We start from the raw sequence: 22,932 nt of genomic DNA, 5'->3' as shown, positions 1-22,932 counted from the left end.
CTGATATTTTTTAATTTTCTCCTTCCCTTCCCCTACTGAGTCGCTCTTCCTCTTTCTCTAGGAGATTAGCCAGCAATAATCACCAACAAAAAAGATCATCAAAACCATGGCTAGTTCTCGTTCTCCCTGTGGAGCCTGCAAGTTCTTAAGAAGAAAATGTGTGATAGGGTGTATTTTTGAGCCTTATTTCTCCTATGAAGAGGGAGCTACCCATTTTTCTGTCATCCACAAGGTTTTTGGCGCAAGCAATGTGTCGAATCTTTTAGCTCACCTTCCGTTGAGCGATCGATGTGAGGCCGCAACGACAATATGGCATGAAGCTGTAGCCAGGCTTCAAGATCCCATATATGGCTGTGTTTCACATATTATTGCTCTCAAACAGCAGGTTAATCATTTAGTACCCTTTGTATGTTCAGATTGTATGTTGAAGTAAATGATGAGTATATGCTTTTGGTTTGAACTTTTCAGGTGGTCAACTTACAAGCACAGTTAGCTTTCCTCAAGGATCAAGCATATGCTGTAGCAAACCCTAATGATCAGAGTGCACACGACTTACAGGCCTATATGGAGGAATGTGACCTGATTAATGAAATTCCAAAGTGCTCTAACTACGAGGACCTTGTCACAAGCCTCACATTAATGAGAGCCAATGCTCACATTAATGAAATTCCAGAGTGCTCTAATGCTCAATCAAGCTGGAGGAAATGTTAGTTTCAAGTGTCATTATTGTCAAAGGAGGTGGGATTAGGTGTTTGTGTATTAATTATTATGTAAAGATATTTGTCTTTTTTTTCATAAATATGAGGCCTATTTTGATGTGTTTTTATATTTCCTCTTTTTTTCATAGTTCTCTATTTATATTTGTCTATATGTTTATGTCTCAATTTTTTTTTCTTTGTTCATAACTTCATAGTTCTCTTTTTTTTCTCATAAATATAAAGATATAGTTATACATCGGGCTTCATCGGGCCGGGCTTTTATGGGCGGGCCGGGCTGGGCTTCATCGGGCTTCATCGGGCCGGGCCTATGGGCCGGGCTGGGCTTCAAACACTCAAGCCCAAGCCCAGCCCAAGCCCAAGCGGGCCGGGCTTTCTCAAAGCCCATAACGGGCCGGGCCGGGCTTTTTTTCGATGGGCCGGGCGGGCCCCCGTAAGCCCATGAGCCCGCGGGCCAAATGATGAGCCCTACCAGTGAGTATGTTCGAGTTCGAGTGAGAGGGAGAGAGATGGAGGAGGGGCTTTTGTGTTGGAGTGGAGAGGACAGGCCCAAGGGGCAATCTTCGTCTGCCCAACACGTGGTAGCCATGCAGGAAAAGAACCGGCACGCTTGTCTTATTAAAGGAGCATTGGACAATGGCCCACCGTTGTTGATAATGGGCCTGCAAGTAAAGGTCCAATGTGTAATTTCTGCCATTTGTATATTTCTTTGTAATTCTTTTTTTATTTGTCCTTTCTATTTTTGTTTTTCTGTTTTTGACAAATTAATATTTTAAAATACTCTAATGTACGGGAAGGGAGATTAAACTCAGGTTCAAGGAGATGGACACACTGCCTTTTAGTCTCTTCTTTTTTTGGTAGATTGGTGAAATATAAGCACTGACTAAATATTAACATGTTTAATAGTCTAAATTCAAAGTTTGACAATGTAAATAAAAGAATAATTTCATTATATTGCTGTGATATAGGGGGACATGGGGACATGAAATTTGGAGACAGCATATTCGAACTCGATTCTATTTTTCACTTTCCCTATAACTAATTTGGCTGATGTAATGGTCTTTTGTTATAATTTCTTCAATAAGAGCATCCACAGCCGGGGGTGTATGTTAAATATACACCCTTTGTAGCCGGAATCATCAATGGGAATATGTAAATGGTTGTAAAAATGTATCACAACCATGGAGATGTAAAATTAGATGCACATTTGCATCTTTTTTTACATCCTTTGCAGGCGAGAACCACAAAAGAAAAAGGGAAAGAGAAGGATTGTAATTCAAAATGGAAGGCCCAGATTTCATGCACTTTGCATTGCACTTCCAATGGCCCAGATTTCTACATAGATATTTTTATGTTAGTTTGTAGGTAAAATCTTATGTTCTACAAATTTGAATTTTTTTAGGTCCATTTATTTGGAAAAATAAAATAAATCTAACACGCACAAAATTAATTTTACAAAGTTAAAACAAAAAAATGAATTATTACAAACAAATTGAATATGCATCTTTGGATTTACATCGTTTCCCATTGGAGTAAAAAACGTATTTAAAAAATAAAATTTAGAAAACATCAAGGGAAAGGGATGCACTCTTGATACTTTGTCAGGAAAACAAAATTTAGAAAACATTGATCTCCTCTTTCTTTCTTTTTTCGTTTGTTTATAGGTGCTTAGCTATTACATGAGATATTTAGCAGTCTTAGCATTGACTGCAGGGAACTTCCAAACAGAAAGAGAGAGAATTGGTGTTCCTTTCCATCCAACAATAAGGCCTTTCCCATTAGCATCCAATGTACAACAACTCCCACAAGCAAACTGTTTAGCCACAAGGTCTGCTTGGTACAAGGATGACAAGCTGAGCTCTGCTTCCACCATTCCACATTCTGCAAACAAAGTCCTCCAAGCATCGATTTTCATGCGCCGGATTATCCTCTCTTTGCCTTCGCTCACAATGATATTTTTTATCTCAAGGCTCAAATATGTTTCTTCCAATTCCATCCTGTAGGCGCTGCCCCTGTCCATGCAAACATCAAGGCACTCAAAATAAGCACTATAGTACAAGAGTGCTTCATTGAAACGGTTTGTGAAAGTTGGTGAGTTGTGATTTGCTTCGATTTCGGTAATCACCATCAGACGGGGATTGAGGTTTCTGAGTACTTTTATTAGAGATTCTGAGCAATTGGGTTGTCTCATTGTGCTGCATAGCAGCAGAGGGCAGTAAACTGCAGCTGCTTCACCATCCTCTAACTCAAAGGTGTCTTCATTAATATCTTTGATATCTTTCACCATGGCTACTTTGAAGGAAAATGGTAATTTCAATGCCTCGGCAAACTGAGCCAACCTTCTGCCAGTGTCCTTAATCTTTTCTCTTGATGTCACTCCAACAGCAGTAACTTTTAGCAGCTCGATCGGGCATTCGTATCGAGTTGCAAGAGCTTGCATCAACACTATGCAGTGCCCCCCAGTTCCGATTGCAAGGTCAATGAAGTGAACCTTTTTGGCTGATGCTACAGTTTCAACAATTGCTTGGATCCCTGCAAACTCAGTTACTTGATAAAAGGGAACTTCTAAGAAGCATGCCATTAAAGCAGGAGTTGAACTCGCCATTGCTTGTTGGAAATGCATTGCAAGTACATCTCTGCTTTCTGAGCCCTCAGATGCGTTTCTGCCAGTTTCTCTATCAGTCTTCTCCTGAAGAGCTTTGGTAAAATAGTAAACAACTCTTTGAACTGAATTTCCACAGCTGGAAGATAGGAAATGGCATAGGTTCTGTAGTTTTCTTGCACAACCATATTGCTGCTTTGCAACCTTTTCAGCAAAAGCTAAAAGAAGGTGTGCAAGCTCAACATCTTTGGCTTCCTGGTCTGAGAGGCCAAGCGGAGCACTGCCTAAAACACGAGCAGGCATGCAGTCATCAGCGTATCTCCGGGAAGAGAACTGGATGAAGCTTGCTCTTGCTACTCTCATTACTTCAACAGTTGACAAGCCAGGTACACAACTCATGGTTCAAAGTGTATAAAGCTGGGGGTTTTTCTTAGTGTTAAAGTGTAAGGGTTCTTCTCAATTCTCATCCTGTGTATATATAAGCTGACCTCTTGGTTGTCGAAAGCTAAGCTATGACTTTTGACGTGGTTTGACAAAATTTGTAGGATATTCTAGGCTTGGCCTTCCATGAAATTTCTAGGAAAAACTGTCAACAGCTGTATGGAAAACTGAAATGGTGGAGTAACTTGGTTGGATTGGACAGGTTTACTAGAAAAAAAAAATAGTACAATACAAATTATTCTGGTTTTCACCAAATGATTCTTGTTGATCCTCAATAGCCTGGCCGCAGTTTAATACATCCAAAAGCTACAGACAATATTATTTTTGCAAGGAATATGGGACGACATAATCCAAGCGGATAGGTAAATTATTCCTTTTGCTGATTTAGTTTTCTCCATAACAAGGATCTGGTATATCTTTAAATAAATTTGCTTAGAATGTCAGCCGGCTTATTATGCAGCAAAAGAATAAGGGAATAAAGATAAAGAATAAGACAAGCTAGAAAACCACACAACAGAGAGTAGAAAGTACAAACTGGAAGCATGTTTTCATGAAGCACCACAGCATGGCATCAGGTTGATGGAAGGGAAATAAAAAAGAAATAGTAGAATTTTAATAGTAATAATACAAATCGAGAGCAAATCGACACCATCTAGTTTGAGTAATATGCACAGCACAATACACTCAATACTAGTTTGACACAGAAGACATCAAGAACAAGACTGATGTTCACAACTCTTGCAGCAGGGTAGCTTTCATGATAGTTGAATTTAGATATTAGGATAAACTACAATAAACCCCCCAACCTATAGGGTCATTTACGATTCCATACCCAATTTTGGGAACATTTACGAGTACATACACAACGTCGCGGAAAACCTACAAATTAACCCTCTCCGTTAGCCAAACTATTTATAAGTCTGTTAAATGCTGACGTGTTAAAAGTGGAATCCTTTTTTTTTTTTATGACGTGGACTTCCACGTGGACCAAAAATTAATTAAAAAATTGATTTTACTGTTTAAATTATTTATTATTGTTAAATTAATTCAAATTTTAAAAAGCAAAATTTTATAAAAAAATTCAAAAATCAAAGTCCTCTCCTCCTAATTGTTTCGCTGAGCCTAATAACAATCATAGATTCATAGTCCTCAACCCAATTGTTTCGCCGAGCCCAAAAGCAAGGAAGTGGTTCAAGACCAAGTTCAGCTAGGACCAGAAGGACAAGATGTACCAATTTGCAGACAGGGTTGGGTGAAAGATGCAGAACCGGGACGAGTAGATTGTGCAGGAGTTTAGCAATGAGATTAATGTGGACCTCTCAAGGTTTGGATGCACAACAATAAGAACACCTTTGCCAAAAGAGATGTCATCAATGGCAGTGGCGGTGGTCTTAGAGATGGCGTTGGCAGACCCAACATTCTGGTCGAGCAAGCTCACAACAATGGCGGCAGCAACAACCCATCACCATTTCTTCTGCCCTCATATTTGCAAACCCAGATTTGGAACCCAACTTAAAACATCAATTACAACAACCCATCACCATTTCATCTACCAGATATAAAACAATTCACATAGCCAAAACCCATAAAATTTAAAGATTGAATTTTTTAAGGAAAAAATTGATATGATAATCCTTAATCTCCGGAAAAAATAACAATTCATAACGCCGATCGATTTCTCATCACACCCAGATGCCGATGTCGTAGCGAACCCAACCCCCCGAGAACCTTCGATCGGTAAAACCCAGGTGGTTAGGTCGTCGTCGACCTCGAAAACTGAGCGACGTGCAGATCTCCTCGAATCGCCGATCTCACCATTGGAACGAGGGGGTCTAGATCTATTGGCTCCATGTTGTGTCGCAGATCCCACATAGAGACGGAGAGAGACGGAGACATTCATAGAGAGAGAGAGAGAGGGGAGGTGGCTAGGGCTCTAGTATTCGATGGGGCTAGGAGGAGACGGCTATGGTATTGAATTTTTCATTTTCTTTTTTCTTTTTGAAGTTTAATAATTTTAATAATTTAAAATTATTTTTAAATAATTGAGAATTGTTTATTATATATTTTGCCCACATGGAAGTCCACATTATCAAAATTTGGGTCACATATTTGCCACGTCAGCATTTAACAGATTCACTAACGGTTTGACTAACGGATGAGGCAATTTATAGGTTTTCCGCAACGTTGTGTATGTACTCGTAAATATCCCCAAAATCGGGTATGGAATCATAAATGACCCTATAGGTTGGGGGGTTTTACTGTAGTTTGTCCTAGATATTAATTTGTGCAAAAATTTATAGAGCAAGTGTGTTATGAACTTATGATCCATGGCTGGAGAGACATGTTTTGTGGTTGCCCTTGTACAGCTCGAGTGTGATGAGGACATATGTCTGTAGTTGAAATCCTTCACAAACAGTTGCCTCTCTTAATGGCTTAGTTTTCTTCACACAGGGAATCCATCAATGGATAAATAAAGCAAAGTGATCATCTCCTTGCACAAGGAAGACAATCACAGAGTGTCATAATTTGGACTTAATCTTAACATATCAAAGTGAAGTTCCTTTTTAGATCATGACCTGATATCATTGAGGCAGGAATTCACTCATCATTAATCATCATGAGACAACATAAACTTCAAAAGAGTAAACAAAACAGCATGAGAACTTGTGAGACAATATAATCATCACTCATCATTATGCATCATATGCGCCAATCAGTCATTTCAGTTGAATAAAGCACAAGGTTAGCATTGGAAATGTGAGGTGGGGATATGCATGAAGCATTCTTCAATCAGAAACTGGGTTGTGATGAACGCATCGATGATGATTAAAAATTTAATAATAATAATAACCTATACAGGTCCTGATCATAGTTATAAAACAGAAACTAAAGTTTGAAGCTCAACCAAGAAAAGAATAATATATGAGGGATATAAAACCACATGCCAACTCCGTTTCTTATTATTATCAAAGAAATTTCCAAAGAGAAAGAGACTGGAGGGGTGTGCCCTTCCATCCAACAAGAAGGCATTTCCCATCCATATTGACTGTGCAAGAACTCCCACAAGAAAAATTCTTAAGCACCAGGTCTACTTGATACAAGGATGATGGGCTCCAATCTATTTCCTCCATTCCATACCGTGCAAAAAATGCCCTCCAAATGTCAATCTTCACATGTCGAATCTTCCTTTCCTCTCCTTCAGCTGCCACAATGTTTCTAAGTCCATTCCCAAAGTACAGTGATTCTAAAATCATTCTGTTTGGATCATTTCGTTCCATACAAGTTTCCACGCAGTCGAAGTACGCGCCAAAGAAGAAAAGGGCCTCAATAAAACGGGTCACAAAGACTGGAGAGTTGTGATTTCCCTCAACTTCAGTGACCACTGTTACACATGGACGGATGTTTTTGATTACTCTCATTGCAGATTCCAGTCGATCTGGCTGTGCAACCATGCTCCTCATTGCGAACTCAGAATAGACAGCAACTGTTTCTTCAGAATCTAGCTCAAACATATCTTCTTTGAGATCTAGCATGTCTGGTACCATCACTAATTTGAAAGAAAAGGGTAAGTTCATGCTTTCGGCAAAACTCTCCAACCTCTTGCCTGTTTCCTCAATTAATATTCTGGAACTAGTTCCTATAGCACTTATCTTGAGAAGCTCAACTGGACAATCAGAACGAGATGCTAAGGCTTGCATCAGACCTGTCCATTGCACCCCATTCCTGATTTCCAGATCAATTACATGTACCTTCTTAGCCTCAGCCACATTTTCCACAATGGCTTGAATTCCAGCAAATTGTGCAACTTGGCCGAAAGGAATCTTGATTTGACATGCAAGGGAGGTCTCATTTGGTCCCTTCATTGCCTTATTAACATCAAATGAAGGCTTGTTCCCCAAACCCTTTGGTGTGACTCTTCCAGTTTCGCGATCGATCTTCTCTTGAAGAGCTTCAGAAAAATAGTAAACTACTCGTTCAACTGAATTCCCGGTACTGGAAGACAACAAATCACATCGATTAAGCAATTTGCCTGCACGCTCATACTGCTGATATCCTACTTTCTCAGCAGAAGCAAGAAGGAACTCAACAAGCTCCACATCTCTAGTCTCCTCAACTGAGAGGCCAGAAAAGGATAATTCATAAGGATGGCTAAGCATGGAAGCAACACCAGACGTTTGGGAAGAAGTCCGAATGAACCTTGCTCCTGCCACCCTCATGATTTCTTCAGTTGATAACTTCCTGCCTGCCACCTGATCTGTGCATGCTGTGTAATTGCTAGACTCAAAAATCCTGTCCCCATTCAACCGTTTAAACCCACTGCCGTAGTTGTTCAAGAGATCAAGCCCTGCTAAGGAGGAGAAATCTCGCTTCTCTTTCTTGGGTTCAACATGTGGAACCAAAGTTGGGATATCTTTAAGCTTTGCAATCTCCTCTAAGCATGCTTGAAATGGTGGAGAGAGAGCATCAAACTGCATGGCATCAAATAATCCGTAGTCTGAAACCAATGGTTGCCGCTCTTCTTGTTGTTGAAACTTGGGGAAAAGGAGCTCTGAGGAGTAGTGATTATTGCCATAAAATCCATAATCAGAACCAAGGGAACCAAATCCCCCTGAGTCCCCCAAATTGTCAGCTTCATAAGAACGAACTTGTTTCCCAATATTGTTCACCTCTTCCATTATAATATCAGAACCTTTATCAGTGGAGCTAAGTTTATCCTGAACTCCACTGAAATTGAACTCCCCGAAAGAAAACATAGCATTCGTCATCTCGAAAGGGAAACTAACACACACACAATTTGGGCTCCAGGTTCAGATATTAAGCAATAATTCAAGATAGACATGAACAAATTAAACATCTTCTGAGTTTCTTATTCCAAGTTGGTTATATATGAAAATCACTTTGTAAATAGAATAATATTACCCCTTTTGACAGAGTCGCACATGGGTCATCATCAAGTACAGAACAACGATATTGATGTTTTTGATGCTATCAAGATGGCCTGCATCCCATAATCCAAATATATGAATGCCATTTGGCCCAATTAACAACAATAAAAGTATAATATAATTCCTTTCAGGATCCAAACGAGGTGTCAATGACAGCCCCCAATCATCAAAACAATTATTATACGAAGTTCCCAAACAATGTATCTCCTAAGAAGTTCAGCCAAGAGAGATGAAACAAAAGGTAGACAATATAGAATATTATTATAATCAAGGAGCGAAGAAGATAATGCAATACAGGTAAGTTAGTTGGGAGCTTACAAAGCAGCCTGCTATGTACAAAGCTTGTTGTGCTTTCAATCGAAAGAGCTGAGGAGGCTCTGAGAGCGACAGCCGACAGAAGTTGGATGTTGTTGTGTGTATATTTCACCTGTCATTAGCTTGTAACAGTACCTTGTCGGATTCGAGAGCAACAGCGAAGGATTCTACACATTTTTGCACAGACCTAATAGCTGGTGCAGACCGTGGCCGGCAGGCATGCACGCCTTGATGAGCGCCAGCGGCTGACCAAGATCAAGCAAAGCAACCCCAGTTGGGTGCAGGCGAATATATATATATATATATATATATATGGAACACAAGTAGCCCTTGAAATTTGTTATGTGTATATATACAAGGACCATCAAAGTATATATTTATATGTCAAAGGTGGAGAAAGAGAAAACGTACTCTGTATCTTCAAAATGTTCAATATCAACCACCACTTCTCTATGAATGCAAAGCTTAACAAAAGAAAGAAAGAAAAGAAGAAAAAAGAAGAAAAAAAAAGGAACATTAACCAACATGAGCATCGAGTACGAGTGAGAAGCAGTTCGTCCTGTGATATAGTCGAATATAGGTAAGATTCTATAATCAAGTTCTTTTACTTTTTTGTTTGGATGGGGGAATTTAAGGGCTAAGAAAATTTAAAATGATGGAATTTATAATGTTGGGCTCAAACTTTTTGATTTTGGAGTGTTAAAATCATCACCCTAAATAAATTGAAAGGGAAAAAATTTAGCAATGCCCCTTAATCCCGGACCTTATGTCACTTTGTTCGTCCGAACTTTTAATTTGATTTTGAGTCTCCTTAAACTTGCATTACATACCAATGTCCCTCCCAACCTGCGCGAATTGTCATTCACAATCAATAACTTAAACCCTAACTTTAAGGTCATATACATCAATTGACGCCTCAACTAGGCATTGACCCCCAATTTTGAGCCTTGGGATCTTAGTTGAGCGTGGATAAGATTTTAGGATCTGTTAACAAGCAGGCTTGGACTTGAAGATATCTGAAGTTAAGGCCCTGTATGGAATTAGGCCGAGTGGTGTGCCATGGATTTAATTTACCCAATTAATCCATCAATTCACTTTAACATAAACAAAGTTAGCTCCACGATATCCAGTAATATTATGACACGTACGCAAACGCACATCAGATGACGTGGCGAAGAACGAACAAAAATCAAAGAGTGCTATCTCAATCACACCTATAAACACCTGCAGGTCTCTTTCCTCTCTCCGCTTCGTATAATAATTGTAAATTTAAAGTTTTGTTAACCGGAAGAGGTGGTTGTGGATCGGGTGGATCTGGGCAGATCGAACAAAGTCGAATCGAGTCGGATCGGAGGGTGATGGCGGAGGACAAGTACAACCTGAAGAACCCAGCGGTGAAGCGGATTCTACAGGAGGTTAAGGAGATGCAATCCAATCCCTCCGACGATTTCATGAGCCTCCCCCTCGAGGTTAATTTTACTTTTCCCATGCCCCTTTGTTTTTATTTTATGTAATTGATCTTTGACTTTTGGTTTAATTTCACTTTGATGGGTAAGTTAAGATTTTGATAGGTGAATTTCAATTCTATTTGAATTTTGAGTATTGGGTTCGAGCTGAATTGGGATTTTTAGCATTCGAATTTGTTCTAAGATAAGTTGTTGTGGTTTTTTGAAGAAGACATTGGGCATAATTGGTCACTTCGTTTTTTCGCTTTTCCGCTATTGGAATTGGGCATGTTGTTTGGCCAAAATGCTAATTATCAATCTGTCGATATCTGTAGTTGTTAGCTCATTGGTATTTGTTTTCAGGAGAACATATTTGACTGGCAATTTGCAATCAGAGGCCCTAGTGAAACCGAATTCGAGGGTGGGATTTATCATGGGCGGATCCAGTTGCCGGCGGAATACCCATTCAAGCCTCCTTCATTTATGTTGTTGACGGTAATATGTTCTTGCTTTTTGAGGTTTATGGGCTCTTTTGCTGATTGGGTTAGTTTTCATTATTTTTATATATAAAAAAGTATCACTCATGATGGGTTGGCTTATTTACTTTACTTACAGCCCAATGGTCGGTTTGAAACCCAAACCAAGATTTGCTTAAGCATATCGAATCATCATCCCGAGCACTGGCAGCCATCATGGAGTGGTGAGTTTCATTCTTTCTGAGAGATTGTGTATGCTAGTAGTATTGTATAATGCAGTTAAAATTTCATATGATGTTTAAATTTGGAAGCTGATTACTAGGTAGCTAAATATGGTTCACTCATGCTGGATAGGTTTAGCAATTTTCCAATATGCATTTAGTAAGGGGCATCCATATTGCTTAGCCCAATCATGCACGCCAGAACTCATGACATTTTAATGGATAGATACACCACTAAACCATGATTGGCTTGAAATGGAGTTGGAACTGGACTGCTTAGTCCAATGACCAAATGACTATAAGTCCATGCCGCAACCTGAACTAATTGTCTTGGCTGCATCCAGTGTTTTTTATAATGTGACGTGTTTTGATCTTTGCCTATTTTTATTCTTAATGTGTATTTATTCAGTTATTGACATTTTAATCGGGATTGGGAATATGGTCAGTGTGCTAATGGGAAAGACAGCTGAAATTTGAGTTGTGACATTTTACTTTCATCTTGCTAATGTATTGTTGCCGTTTGCAGTGCGAACTGCTTTAGTTGCACTTATTGCATTTATGCCCACCAACCCAAATGGTGCATTGGGTTCAGTAGAATACAAGACGGAAGAAAGGCGTTCCCTGGCCATCAAATCTCGTGCAACAGCCCCAAGATATGGCACTGCTGAACGTCAGAAGCTAATTGATGAGGTACCATAACTACTGAAAGTTTCATTGCAATCAACATAGACTAACATTTCATGACGAAAACTTGCTAATGGATGTGTTAATTTCACAGATTCATGAACGTATGCTAAGCAAGGCACCACCTGTTCCTCAACTGAGCCCCTCACAGGATTCCAAAGAGCATCCCTCAAACAGGGAAGGTGATGTTCAGGTGAGTTCCCAAAATGATGGAGCCACACCTGCTGGGGAACCTGCTGCAGAAGGGTCTCCAAACCCAGCAGTAGGAGACAGGATTGTTGAAGAAGTACAGGAAGCCCCTTTGAATGCTAACCCAGGCCCTGAAGTAGTGAGGACATTGAATGTAGCTCCTTCCGGTGGATCAAGTCAGCTGCTACAAAGGCCAGAAATGAAAGTACAAAAACCGGCCGATGATCGCTTGTTCACATGGGCTGCTGTTGGACTTACCATTGCAATTATGGTTCTTCTATTTAAGAAGTTTATGAAATCTAGCGGACACGGTGCTGTTTTCATGGATGGATCTTAGATTTAGAGATGATTGGTACTGCCTTGGTAACAGAAGATGCCTTTGCCTTATAGTAGCTAAAAGACATCTGTTTAAAGTTTTACATCTATTTGGAGAATTTGTGATCTATTATGATCGTCTTATTGTATACAATTGTAAGTAAACTTAACCTGTTTTGCATTTCTAAGCTTGGTCATCCCAGAAACATATTCATGTCACAGAAATTGACAAATCTTTGATATATGAAAGTCACTTTGATATATGAAAATTCTGGTGACCAGTGACCACCTTTATGTATATGATGCATTTATGCATTTTGGCCAGACCTTGTAATTAAGGTTACTTTTGATTTCTCGAGTCTTTTTGGCTTTAGAAAGATTATCCTTGTCTTTGTTTATGTCTCAGGTTGGAACAAATTACTATAATTCGTTCCCGCCTATGGATGAATCGAAATTACTCATTTTCTCCGGTAACAAAACAACTAGCACAAAAGACTTTGTTATAAGGGTATAGGAAGTCAAAACGTGAACACTGTGGCCATGTTTTTGTTTGGCAACGGAGGTCCACGTGGATTTCTAGTGGTGCATATGCAGTAAGAAAATAGCATTATTTGATTCAAACATGTTTCCCTCGCGCCAAAATTAGCACAAGCCAGTAATTATAATGCAGTATTGAAACACATCCGTTTTTCATATAACTATTCTAATTAATTGCACTTACAGCATAATTTGCTTATCCTAACAAAACATTAGTGGTTAGTTGACAATTTGAAGGGGATGATCTAGCGCCATTCCAGCATGACTTCAAAATGATGAGTTTCCATTATCCGTCTGCCTACATCAAACATATTAATTGGTTCAAAATGATGTGCAGGGGGAGATGATATCATCAGCAAGCAATTAGAGGCTGCATCATTTCTTGTATTGCCCTGTAACAATGAAGACTGCACAGAGGAAGCTTCGACTTGGAATCCCGATACTTGTATGCATTCGTGCAATTTGGACCCGCACATTTTTCACGTGGGGGAGGATAGCTAAATAACACAAATCACCAAATCATCAAATTTACGTGCCAGTTACATGAAGCAAAAGCAACATTTAAAGATTAAAAACAAAAACTGGGGATGGTAAGAAGGAAGCAAATGCCGTACCTGCAGGGCACTGGACTGAATATACCTGGCAGCCCAATATCATCAGAAAATGTAACGATCGTTCCGTTAGGACCGATGACCCATCGGACAGTGTTCGGTGCCAGTGTGACAGCACTGCCAGTCCTTCCCTGCATAATATGATAGTCAACACTGCATCATAACAAATTCAAACAGCCATGAGAAAATGAAGACAAATATTCTATAATTTCTCAAATACCTGAATCAATTCATCCCTCTGCCGCTTCAGTTTTTCTTCCTTCTTCTTCTTCTTCGAATCTTGACCAAGTATCTTTCTGATTGCCTCAGCCTAAAAATTAGAAGTGAGACTGTTTCTACATTTGTCACCTGAGATAATATTATAAAACCTGATATAAAGGCCAAACCTCAGCTTCCCTAGCTGCCTTCTCTGACTGTACTTTACGTCTCTGTGTAGCCTCAGCTTTCTTTAATTGTCGTTCCACTTCAGAGACTTTCTCCTTTCCTGCGGTCAACCAGCCAACAGAAAAACTGAAAACAAGTTTAGTAAACATATGCTTATAAATATCACCAGAATTACGCAATAAAAAAAGAGAGAAGATGCGCACTTTTAGATGGGGCAGGAAGCAAATCAGTTGCAAGTTCATGAAAACCTGAACCAGAACCATTTAAAATATCTTTTCCCGACTGGAGGGCACGGTTACGTGTAGTGGGGGGTGATTCTTTCCACCCTTCTAGAGGTAAACAAAGAGATCCCCTTTTCAGCTTCTTCCCATTTGGTTCAGGCTCATCAGCAGATGCTAGTTGTTCCTCTTCTTCCAAATAGTCTTTGTCCTTGTACTTTTTCTCTGATCTTGACTTGTTTCTCCTATCTTTTCCCACTCTTGATGATTTATATTCTCCATTAGCATCTCCATGAAAGTCATCATCCATTTGAATTCTCTCTGAACGAGCAACCTTAGAAGCACTTAGTCTTCCAAGGAACCGGATTTCCTCATATTCATCATCATCTTCATCCGCATCTAAGACACATCTCTTAGGAACCCGCTTGCTCTTACGAACTGGTTCATTATCCGTTTGAGCATTTTCCCTAAAGATTTTTCCTTTTGAAGAATACTCCTTTCTAGAACTAGAATCAACTTTCAAGTGGTCTTTTCGTTTAACTCTAAAGCCATTTCCCCCATCAGAACAGAAGGGACCTCCACCTACATCATCCTGCATCAACAGTATTACTAAACAAGCTCTCATCTAGGTAAAAAGTAAAATGACAAGGCATCCATCCATATATTGGAAACATGAAAAACGGAACAAGTCACATACAATTCCTTCTAAAAATGGGGGTATTTCATTCTATAAAGTAACTTGTGAAACCAAAATAGCCATCATTGAACTACAAACGTTTTAAAGAGTTCCTTGTCATTACAGTTGTGATTACACAGAAGAAAAATCAAATTCTTTGGAAAATCAGACAGGTTGAAAAAATAAATTCCACTTATACAGGTGGTCCAGAATGAGACATATTAACAGTTGCAATAATTACAAGAATCAGAGTGAGGTACCTGAGGAAGGGGCTTCAGTTGGGGTGTGAAGGCATCGATCGAGCTTGAAGATTTAGCGACGGAAGAGCCACCACCACAGCCAAAATCCTCTGTATACTTGGTGTGGATTGTATGGGTAACACCTCCAAGCTTAAGCCTTAACTTCTTCAGCTTGTTCCCCCTTCCCAATCCATCAAAAAGAACTACTTTCTCCTTATTATTCTGATCCTTATCAATGTTTCCAAAGGGTGGAAAATTATTAGAGCTCTGTGAAAATATGGGGGGATCTAAGCGAGGTTTTTGTGCTACAACACTCCTCTTCTTCCTCACAATGCAACCTCCAGGTGAAAGCCCAGCTCCAACGAAACTTTCCATTTACGCGAAAATAGCTGCAGTGCTTTTATGCTTCTACCTAAAATCTAAAAATAAATAATAAAAACAAATCCCTAAGCAAGAAATAAATAAATATGATAGCACAAATCTAATGGCACCAACATGTAGTTTATGACAGAAAACGAAAAGCAGCAACATACTGAAGCTTAAAAAATTTCATTGCCGTGGTTTTGTCATGGATTTTTAAGTTCTTAGAGACAACATTTTCGTTCCTAAGCAACCAAACGGAAAATTAAGGCCGCACCAGCGTCCACTCTTACTCTACTTTCAAGCTTAAGAAGAAGAACAAAAAAAAAAAGTACCTCCTTACAATTTAGCTTCTTTTCTTGAGTTGGTGTTTCAGATTTTCTGTCAAACCATTCTCCGTGGAAACGAACAGAGAATTGAAAAAGAAAATGTGGAAACTGAAAACGAAGACGACATGAAAAGCACTTACTTACATTGAAGAAGGCAGGGAGTAGCACGAAGCATAAGCGATGAAGCGAATAGAAACCCTAGGTTGCTGCAAAGGAAGACTCAAGGAGTTAATGCTCAGAGTGTGAGAGAGTGGAGTTTGCCATTTTGGGACTAGTTTTGGTAAAGCATGAAAATGGAACTCCATTATCTGCTTCATTTTCCTCCATTTTTGTTTTTCCTTCATTTAGTTAGCACAGGTTTTTAAGCAGGTCATATGTGCATGAACCAGTCATGGGCTCGTGGACAGGCCTCAAGCCCAAACAGAAAAGGTTGTTGAAGATAAATAACGACCAAAGCTTTGAGACACCATTTCTTCTTGATTATTTGAAGTCCATATTATCTTAAATTTATAAAGTAGTGAAATATATGTGGATTTGATGAACCGATTAGTATTTCAAAAATCTCATAAACCGTTATTCGCCACTCCAGAAAAGTCATCATGCATTCCTTCAAATGTAATTTCTTCCTTATATTTTTACAAGAAACTTTTTTAGAGTGCCGATAAAAACTCCCTAATACAAATTCAAATATTCAAAATCCTTAGTTTGAATGCAAAGATGCAAATTTATGTGTCTTCGCATAACATTCTTTCATAACCAAGTATATATATGTCTATACAAGTAATTCGAAATGATACATGCTGGTACTTGTTTAACATATTCCTACATCTACTCTTCCCAATTTGCTAGCTATATATATTTGATGTTTCTCTTTTACAAATTAAAAGAGACAGCACAAAAGCAAAATGGAAGCAATTGAAGATTTATATATCATGATCACTTGATCAAGGAAGCAATGGCAAGGCAATTGCTGGCCATCTTGTGAAGCTTGTCATCATAATCCCCTAATGGAGATTTCTCTCCTTCAAACCCATCCCCGCATGTCACAGCATCTGTCACCACCCCGCTGAGCATGCTATTGATCGTGCCAATGTCCCGGCTCTGGATTGCATCCATTGCACTCTGAAGGCCATCCAAGGCATCACCGTACATGTCCTTGCAATCGCTGAGCGCAGCGGCTGTGCCACGGGCAATGTTAGCCATCAGCACAAGTTTTGAGGCCGCGGCTAGCGACAACTTGGCATGCGTCCTGGCTGCCTTGATTGTCATCTCAAGCACACCTATAGGGTCCAGCTTGGGTGCTAATGGTAGGAAAGGGGCCACAGATGAGACGCAAATATCAGGGTAGTCAGTGTTTTTGCATATTTGTTGGATTGCTGGGTTAGGTGGGACAAATGATGAAGCTGATTTGGGATATATAGACTGTGGAAAGAGGTTGCTGCGCGGGCTGTCTTTGGGATTATCAGAAGGGCGGCGAAGAGAGGATGTGGAGGAAGGTGAAGGAGAAATAGAATTGCCAGCAGGAGGTGGTTTTTCTGGAGGCTGTGAAGAAGGGTTTGGGGCTGATGCAGTACGGCTTGGTGGAGGACCTGTTGGGCGCCATGAAGGGAAGAATTGACCCGGCTGTGGCTTTGTAGGGGGCATAGCCGGCTGCGAGTTTGAAGGAGAATTTGGTGATGGAGAGGGAATAGTTAGGTACCTCAAGTACAAATTCCGAGGCTTGCAAACGGCTTGTGCAAAGTTGAAGCAAAAGAGGAAGAAAAATATGATGATGAGAGGTGATTGAGTATAGTACTTTGGCTCCATCGTTGTTTCTGAATTGTTTGCAGGGTGGGAGAAACTAAAAGAGAAGAAAATGAAGGAATGAGAGCTTTTGAAAGACCATTAGCTTGGTTTGCGGATTTTTTGGCTATGAATGGGATTCACTTCTTTTAGCTCATTCCTTTTTTCTTTTTCTTTTTTTCACCATGAGCTTTAGAATGAGAGGACTGCAATTCAATCTCCTATAATAGGTGGATGCTCTCTCTCTCTCTCTCTCTCTCTCTCTCTCTCTCTCCACAAAACCTGATAAAGGCTAATCTTCTAAATGATCTATAGTTTAAGCTCTTCAAATAAAAATAGAAAGTGGACATTCTAAAATAAAAGGAGAAATTAATGTTGACGGTTAAGCAAACATGGATTGGTCATCTTTGGTCTTTCTTGGTATTGCTTAGTTTTAATCAGAGCATGGATTGTCAATCCAAAAGTTTTAGTTCTTTTTTAGGTTTTTTTTTTATACAGGGGGATATTGGGAAGGGGGAACCGAACCTAGAACCTACGGTCCAGGGTAAATGCACTTAGCCACTTGAACTACAAGCCACTTGCACACATAGGCAAATACCCTCTCTTCCAAAAGCAAAAGACTCTTTCCCTGAAGTTCCAACCCAGGTACATGGCAATAGAGAAACCCTGTATACAAGTTAATTAGCCCTTGAATTCTAAGAACAAAATCACCATCATGGGCCACAGGCTGAAGTCACATATATACGTTATATGCATACACAAACTCCAGCATATACATACACGAAATCTGTCCAACTTCAATATACAGTAACAAACAGTTGAAAACATAATTTTAACTAAATCTTATCCATACTAAAAAACGGCTTGCAGTTGCAGGAAAGGAAGCAATTGAACCAGAGGCAGCATTGCACTTATTTACCAAGCAGGCATTGGGGGACAAAGGATTTAGCATTCCTGGTCCGCATTGTTCTTCACTACAGTAACTGGACAGGAAGCATTATTTACCACATGGTTGCTGACACTGCCCATGATGACTCTGCAAAACAACAAACGCATCCAGATCCATCAAAACACAAAAGAAATTAGATGAGCATTTTTTAATTTTAATTTTCCAAAGTGGTTTGATTCACAAACCGACGTTTCATAACAGTACAAACAGTATAACTGTGTAGAAAAGTCTATGGTAGCTATTAGATTATTATTGCCATCATGGGCCCCAAGAAGTCAATAGGAACTTGACAACCAAAGAATGCAGCCAACCACGAACTGGAAAACAATGGCAGCCTCCCTCAACCAAACTCAAAAATTCCAAAACAATAAACATGTTGTTGTAACACAAACTCAAATTCATGCATCAAGAAATAATTGATTTGAGTTTGTGATTGGTACCTCTTGAGCTTGCCAAGGCCTCTGTTTCCAATAACAAGGAGGCTCAAGGGAATCTTGTCAATAGCCTCAATGATCTTCTCACGGGCATCGCCCCAGTAGATCTTCATCACCACCGTAATCTGCTCCAAATCACAAGATCACAAAACACCACTTCATTATTCAAGTGTGCAAGAACATCATTGAAACAGAGCTCAATTAGTATGATGAGCTGAATAATTAATAAAACCCAGTTGCAGCCAACCTCTTTCTGCTTAGCCGCAGTGTTGGCGATGTCCAAGGTTTCAGGGTCAGGATTCACTTTATACTTCTTCATAATGTTGGCATCAGAGAACTCAACCACAGGGATCAAAGCTGAAAAGTGAGTCAATATATCATGCATCCACTCATAACAGACAAAACCCAGAAATCAAAATTAAAACTTTAAACCAAATAAGCAAAAGAAACAGAAAAGTTTCAAACTTTAACCAGAAAATCTTGATCAGAGCTGACATTTAACAGAGGAGAGAGAGTTAATTATAAAAGATCTATAGATTTATATGACACAGAGAGAGAGAGAGAGAGAGAGAGAGAGAGAGAGAGAGGGCATACGGGAACCGTTGATTCCCCAGAGCTGCATCTCGCCTTGCTCATAGTTCTCTTCAGGACGAACGACGACCAGGATGAGGAAATCGCCCTGCCGGGCAACGTTGTCCACTGCCCATTTCAGGGCAGTCCGGCTGCCCGCCGAGAAATCCACAGCCACTCCAATTCTCCTTTCTCCCATCTCTCTGAGTTTGTGGGATTTTTTTAATCTGAAAAGTTGGTCAGAAGAAAGAACACCGAAAGTTCAGAGGGTGAGAAAGAAGAGCTCTTTATTTATGCAATTGGCCATGACCACCAACATGATAGAAAGTTGGGTGTGTAGTGATGTGATCTGCCCACTTGTCGTGATATTTTGTTAGTTTATGTGAACCGTTGGATGGTACTCTGGGTGGGGTCTTGAGGCTTGTGATGAGCATCTGTCGGTGGATGTTTAGGAGATGTGGTGCTCATGTGATGGATAGGAGGTTTAAGTCTTTGCTTTGAATTATGAGCATAAGACACGACTGAGTAATGCCCCAGTCAAATATGCAAAGGGTACATATAATGCTCAGTGTGTCACTCTGTCTGTCGGGTCAGTTAGCCCCAAAATGCGAGCCAAAAAATAAATGAAAATTCAGACAGTGGAAAAAATAAAACGCTTTATTAGATGGGATGGGATGGCTTGAGTCCTTTCATAAGGTTGAGTTTGAAGACAAGATACAACTTGATCTAAAGACTTTACCGACTGCTTTTTTTTTTTCGCTGCCAAATTTGATGTTTGATTATAATGTGTATGGCGATATTTATGTGGAAACCACTTACATCGTGTTTATTTCATTTGTTAGAGACGTGATTAATAATGGGATTAGATACATTTACATTATATTTTTTTGTAAATGCTATGTTGTTTAAAGTTATAATGGATTATTTATTGTTCAGGCTATATTAAAGAAATATTGAACCCAAAATCAATCATTGTGAAATCATATTATTAATTAATTATTAATTGTGTATTGAACAATCATATAATATATAAATGTGGTTTCATCAAGTGTGTATGGATTAGGGGTTGTTTGTTCTAAACATGGTGGAGAGCAAATGAGAGTATGGAAAAGCAAGCTCCAACAAAGGTGAGAAGAAGAAGCAAAATTGCAGCAACAAACACCATAACCGAAGTTGGAGTTTTGAGATGTGTGTCCAAATTCTGCCGCTTTTCATGCCAACTTTTGTTCTTGATGTATTCAGCCACCTCTTGAAAAAGCCTCCCATAGTAGAAATCCGTAGGCTTGATCTCCTTGCAAAGCTTATTGAATATTTCATAGACCTCTTTATCCTTCTTCTCATCGTGGATGAGAATCTGTCTCCGCCGAAGTAATTTCACATCCTTCTCAGAGGCGATGAGGCACCCCATGAGGAAGGCATAAGATGTGACATGCTGTATGGTATCATCAAGCTGATGCTGCTCAAGTGCAATGAGGTTCCTAAGAAGTGTTTCTGTGCAATGATGGACTTCAAGAGGTGGGATTTGGAAAACACCATGAGCAAACTTGATGTCCAAGAAACTTTGGCTTGTAGCCGTCTTGAATTTAATGCCTGCCCTTTTAAGATTTTTGGCACAATCCAAATCTTTAGGAGGCACATCTTCTTTCAGATGCAATTTCGGATATGTTGGGAGGATACAATGCCGAATTAGATCAAGTAAATGATACCCTTCTTGATTGAATTTGTCTTTGATAACATGCTTATCATCTCCTGGTATTATTCTTCTGTAAAACCGGGACGCGAGCTCATTGAGTGGCTCGTTGCATTTTGGAGGAAGTGGTACTAATTGAAATAGCCTTTGAACAACAAAGAAAGGAATTTGGTTTTCTAGTAATGCCATGTCACATCTCAGGCCGAAAAGCATCCCAGGCTTAGTGAATATAGGGTCTCTCCGGGACCTAAGGCTCTTGTAGGCATACTTCAGAAATAGCTCAATGATGAAGCAGCCATCAATTAGCAACAATTGAACAAAGTCATCACTGCTGCTGATATCAATCTCTCCCTCATAGCATCTTCGTGCTTTGTGCTCCAACTCTCGAAGAGCTTTCACGCAGATGCTCAAGGTTGCTTCTAAATTCGGTTTTCGATTGAGGAGTGCATAACAATAGCGCCACTTATCATCTTGCGGCACTGTAGTCTGTTTTGCACGGTGCAGAGGACCAATGGAAACGTGATCAGGAGTATATTTCTTTTCGTTATGCTCGCGAAGTTCCTTGGGGACTCTGAAGATACAGACTGATACAGCAATGTTTTCCATCTTTTCCTTGATAGAAGATACAAGTTCATCATGCTCAGGAGTGATTTCAACCGAGACATGGTCTCTTAATTGTGGCTGTCTCTCTGAAATCTTGTTGTTTTCCATATTTCAAAGAGAAGTTGTGGTTTGTTCTATGCAAAAAAGAAAAGCCCTCAATTTGAGTATTGCGAATTCTCAACAGAAAATGCAATGCCATTCTTCTCTAGATCAATACAAGCATGATACAGAACTAGAGTCTCATATGTGCACTATTCATGTTAACTTTTCTCTTTCTCCAGGGAGAAAAAGGGTTTTAACAAATTCCTTTACTTTGGTTTCACAATGTTGGTATAAAACCTTGAAATAGCACAACAATTAGGCAAAAATGGGTAAGGAGGGTCTGGTATTGTTTATCAGATAAGATTGAGAAGCAGCAAACATAAGATATCTTAATTTAACTGTAACGGACCTAGTAAATGTGGTAAAGTCTTGGATTTGTTCTTCGAAACATTTAGTTATATACCCATTCTTAGCACTAGTGATATAGATAAACCATACACCATTTAATTTTGGTTATTAAATTACTTTGATGCCCTATTAAGTGTTTTGAGTTTATGAGGGTTTGGGGTTGGGCTTGTTTTAAGAAACTGACGGCAATTTTATAATTTTTAGGAAGTTCTTGATATATAAAATGAGTGTTTCTCTGACCTGCAGGCAGAACAAACAGATGCCGCAGCAGAAACTATTATATTTGGCTCTTACCACTTGGATAGAATAATTCCAATATAATGTACCTTGTTCAAATAGATATACATTCATTCATGGCAAACATTTCGAAGACAGAATATACAGAGAAAATAATAACAGAATGGTTCAGGAATCAGTGTACCTTGCTGTAATCAACAGGAAAATGTAGCTGAGCTGCTTAGATGGGGCTATTTTGCCCAGTCATGAGCATTTCCTTTGTTTTCACAACAAAACTTGATGAGCATTTCATGGTTACAGGAAACCAAGGAGCCATTTATATGTAAGCCCAAAACTTTCACAACTAATAAAAGAAGACTCAGCTTGTGGAGGACCAAAATCTGGGTGGAAATTTTTGGTCCGACAGTACAGGAATCAATGTTAACTTGAGCAGTTTGTCAAACAGACCAAAACAGAATGCAATAAATTACACGGAACTGCAGTCTGCAGAGCAGTATTCCTTCTGAAAAAAGA

General features: G+C 39.4%; 7 protein-coding genes across 9 annotated transcripts; 1 reads left to right on the top strand and 6 right to left on the bottom strand.

Annotated features, from left to right (window-relative positions):
• Positions 1–2,391: 2,391 nt before the first annotated feature.
• On the bottom strand, positions 2,392–3,717 carry LOC110771163 (DELLA protein GAI1-like). The gene has a single exon (XM_021975423.2). The coding sequence runs from the start codon at positions 3,715–3,717 to the stop codon at positions 2,392–2,394; it is 1,326 nt and encodes a 441-aa protein (XP_021831115.2).
• A 2,844-nt stretch (positions 3,718–6,561) lies between these two features.
• Positions 6,562–8,610, bottom strand: LOC110771129 (DELLA protein RGL1-like). Its single transcript, XM_021975372.2, has one exon. It carries the CDS (start codon positions 8,523–8,525, stop codon positions 6,726–6,728), a length of 1,800 nt encoding a protein of 599 aa, XP_021831064.2. The 5' UTR covers positions 8,526–8,610; the 3' UTR covers positions 6,562–6,725.
• Positions 8,611–10,247: 1,637 nt separating this feature from the next.
• Positions 10,248–12,674, top strand: UBC32 (ubiquitin-conjugating enzyme 32). The gene is made up of 5 exons (XM_021975395.2): positions 10,248–10,489; positions 10,829–10,960; positions 11,081–11,165; positions 11,689–11,852; positions 11,941–12,674. Exons 1-5 carry the CDS (start codon positions 10,379–10,381, stop codon positions 12,370–12,372), a joined length of 924 nt encoding a protein of 307 aa, XP_021831087.2. The 5' UTR covers positions 10,248–10,378; the 3' UTR covers positions 12,373–12,674.
• A 362-nt stretch (positions 12,675–13,036) lies between these two features.
• LOC110771137 (PAPA-1-like family protein / zinc finger (HIT type) family protein) lies at positions 13,037–16,058 on the bottom strand. Of its 3 annotated transcripts, none has more exons than XM_021975380.2 (7): positions 15,845–16,058; positions 15,037–15,434; positions 14,086–14,692; positions 13,885–13,982; positions 13,719–13,808; positions 13,502–13,629; positions 13,037–13,384 (listed from the first exon to the last, which is right to left on the bottom strand). In XM_021975380.2, exons 2-7 carry the CDS (start codon positions 15,388–15,390, stop codon positions 13,240–13,242), a joined length of 1,422 nt encoding a protein of 473 aa, XP_021831072.2. In that variant the 5' UTR covers positions 15,391–15,434; positions 15,845–16,058; the 3' UTR covers positions 13,037–13,239. The 3 variants fall into 3 exon arrangements, with proteins under 3 accessions (XP_021831072.2, XP_021831071.2, XP_021831074.2); XM_021975379.2 differs by having other exon boundaries at positions 15,849–16,058; XM_021975382.2 differs by having other exon boundaries at positions 15,037–15,427; positions 15,849–16,058.
• A 334-nt stretch (positions 16,059–16,392) lies between these two features.
• Positions 16,393–17,935, bottom strand: LOC110771132 (Plant invertase/pectin methylesterase inhibitor superfamily protein). The gene has a single exon (XM_021975375.2). It carries the CDS (start codon positions 17,508–17,510, stop codon positions 16,641–16,643), a length of 870 nt encoding a protein of 289 aa, XP_021831067.2. The 5' UTR covers positions 17,511–17,935; the 3' UTR covers positions 16,393–16,640.
• Positions 17,936–18,090: 155 nt separating this feature from the next.
• On the bottom strand, positions 18,091–19,743 carry LOC110771133 (Adenine nucleotide alpha hydrolases-like superfamily protein). Its single transcript, XM_021975376.2, has 4 exons — positions 19,464–19,743; positions 19,117–19,226; positions 18,876–18,994; positions 18,091–18,522 (listed from the first exon to the last, which is right to left on the bottom strand). The coding sequence occupies exons 1-4, from the start codon at positions 19,636–19,638 to the stop codon at positions 18,432–18,434; spliced, it is 495 nt and encodes a 164-aa protein (XP_021831068.1). The 5' UTR covers positions 19,639–19,743; the 3' UTR covers positions 18,091–18,431.
• Positions 19,744–20,392: 649 nt separating this feature from the next.
• LOC110771131 (UPF0481 protein At3g47200-like) lies at positions 20,393–22,874 on the bottom strand. Its single transcript, XM_021975374.2, has 2 exons — positions 22,604–22,874; positions 20,393–21,866 (listed from the first exon to the last, which is right to left on the bottom strand). Exon 2 carries the CDS (start codon positions 21,838–21,840, stop codon positions 20,515–20,517), a length of 1,326 nt encoding a protein of 441 aa, XP_021831066.2. The 5' UTR covers positions 21,841–21,866; positions 22,604–22,874; the 3' UTR covers positions 20,393–20,514.
• Between the last annotated feature and the right edge of the window lie 58 nt (positions 22,875–22,932).

The sequence above is a fragment of the Prunus avium genome, chromosome 1, assembly GCF_965620075.1.
Source record: "Prunus avium chromosome 1, drPruAviu1.hap1.1, whole genome shotgun sequence".
NCBI lineage: Eukaryota > Viridiplantae > Streptophyta > Magnoliopsida > Rosales > Rosaceae > Prunus > Prunus avium.
This window is presented reverse-complemented; position numbering and strand designations above follow the sequence as displayed.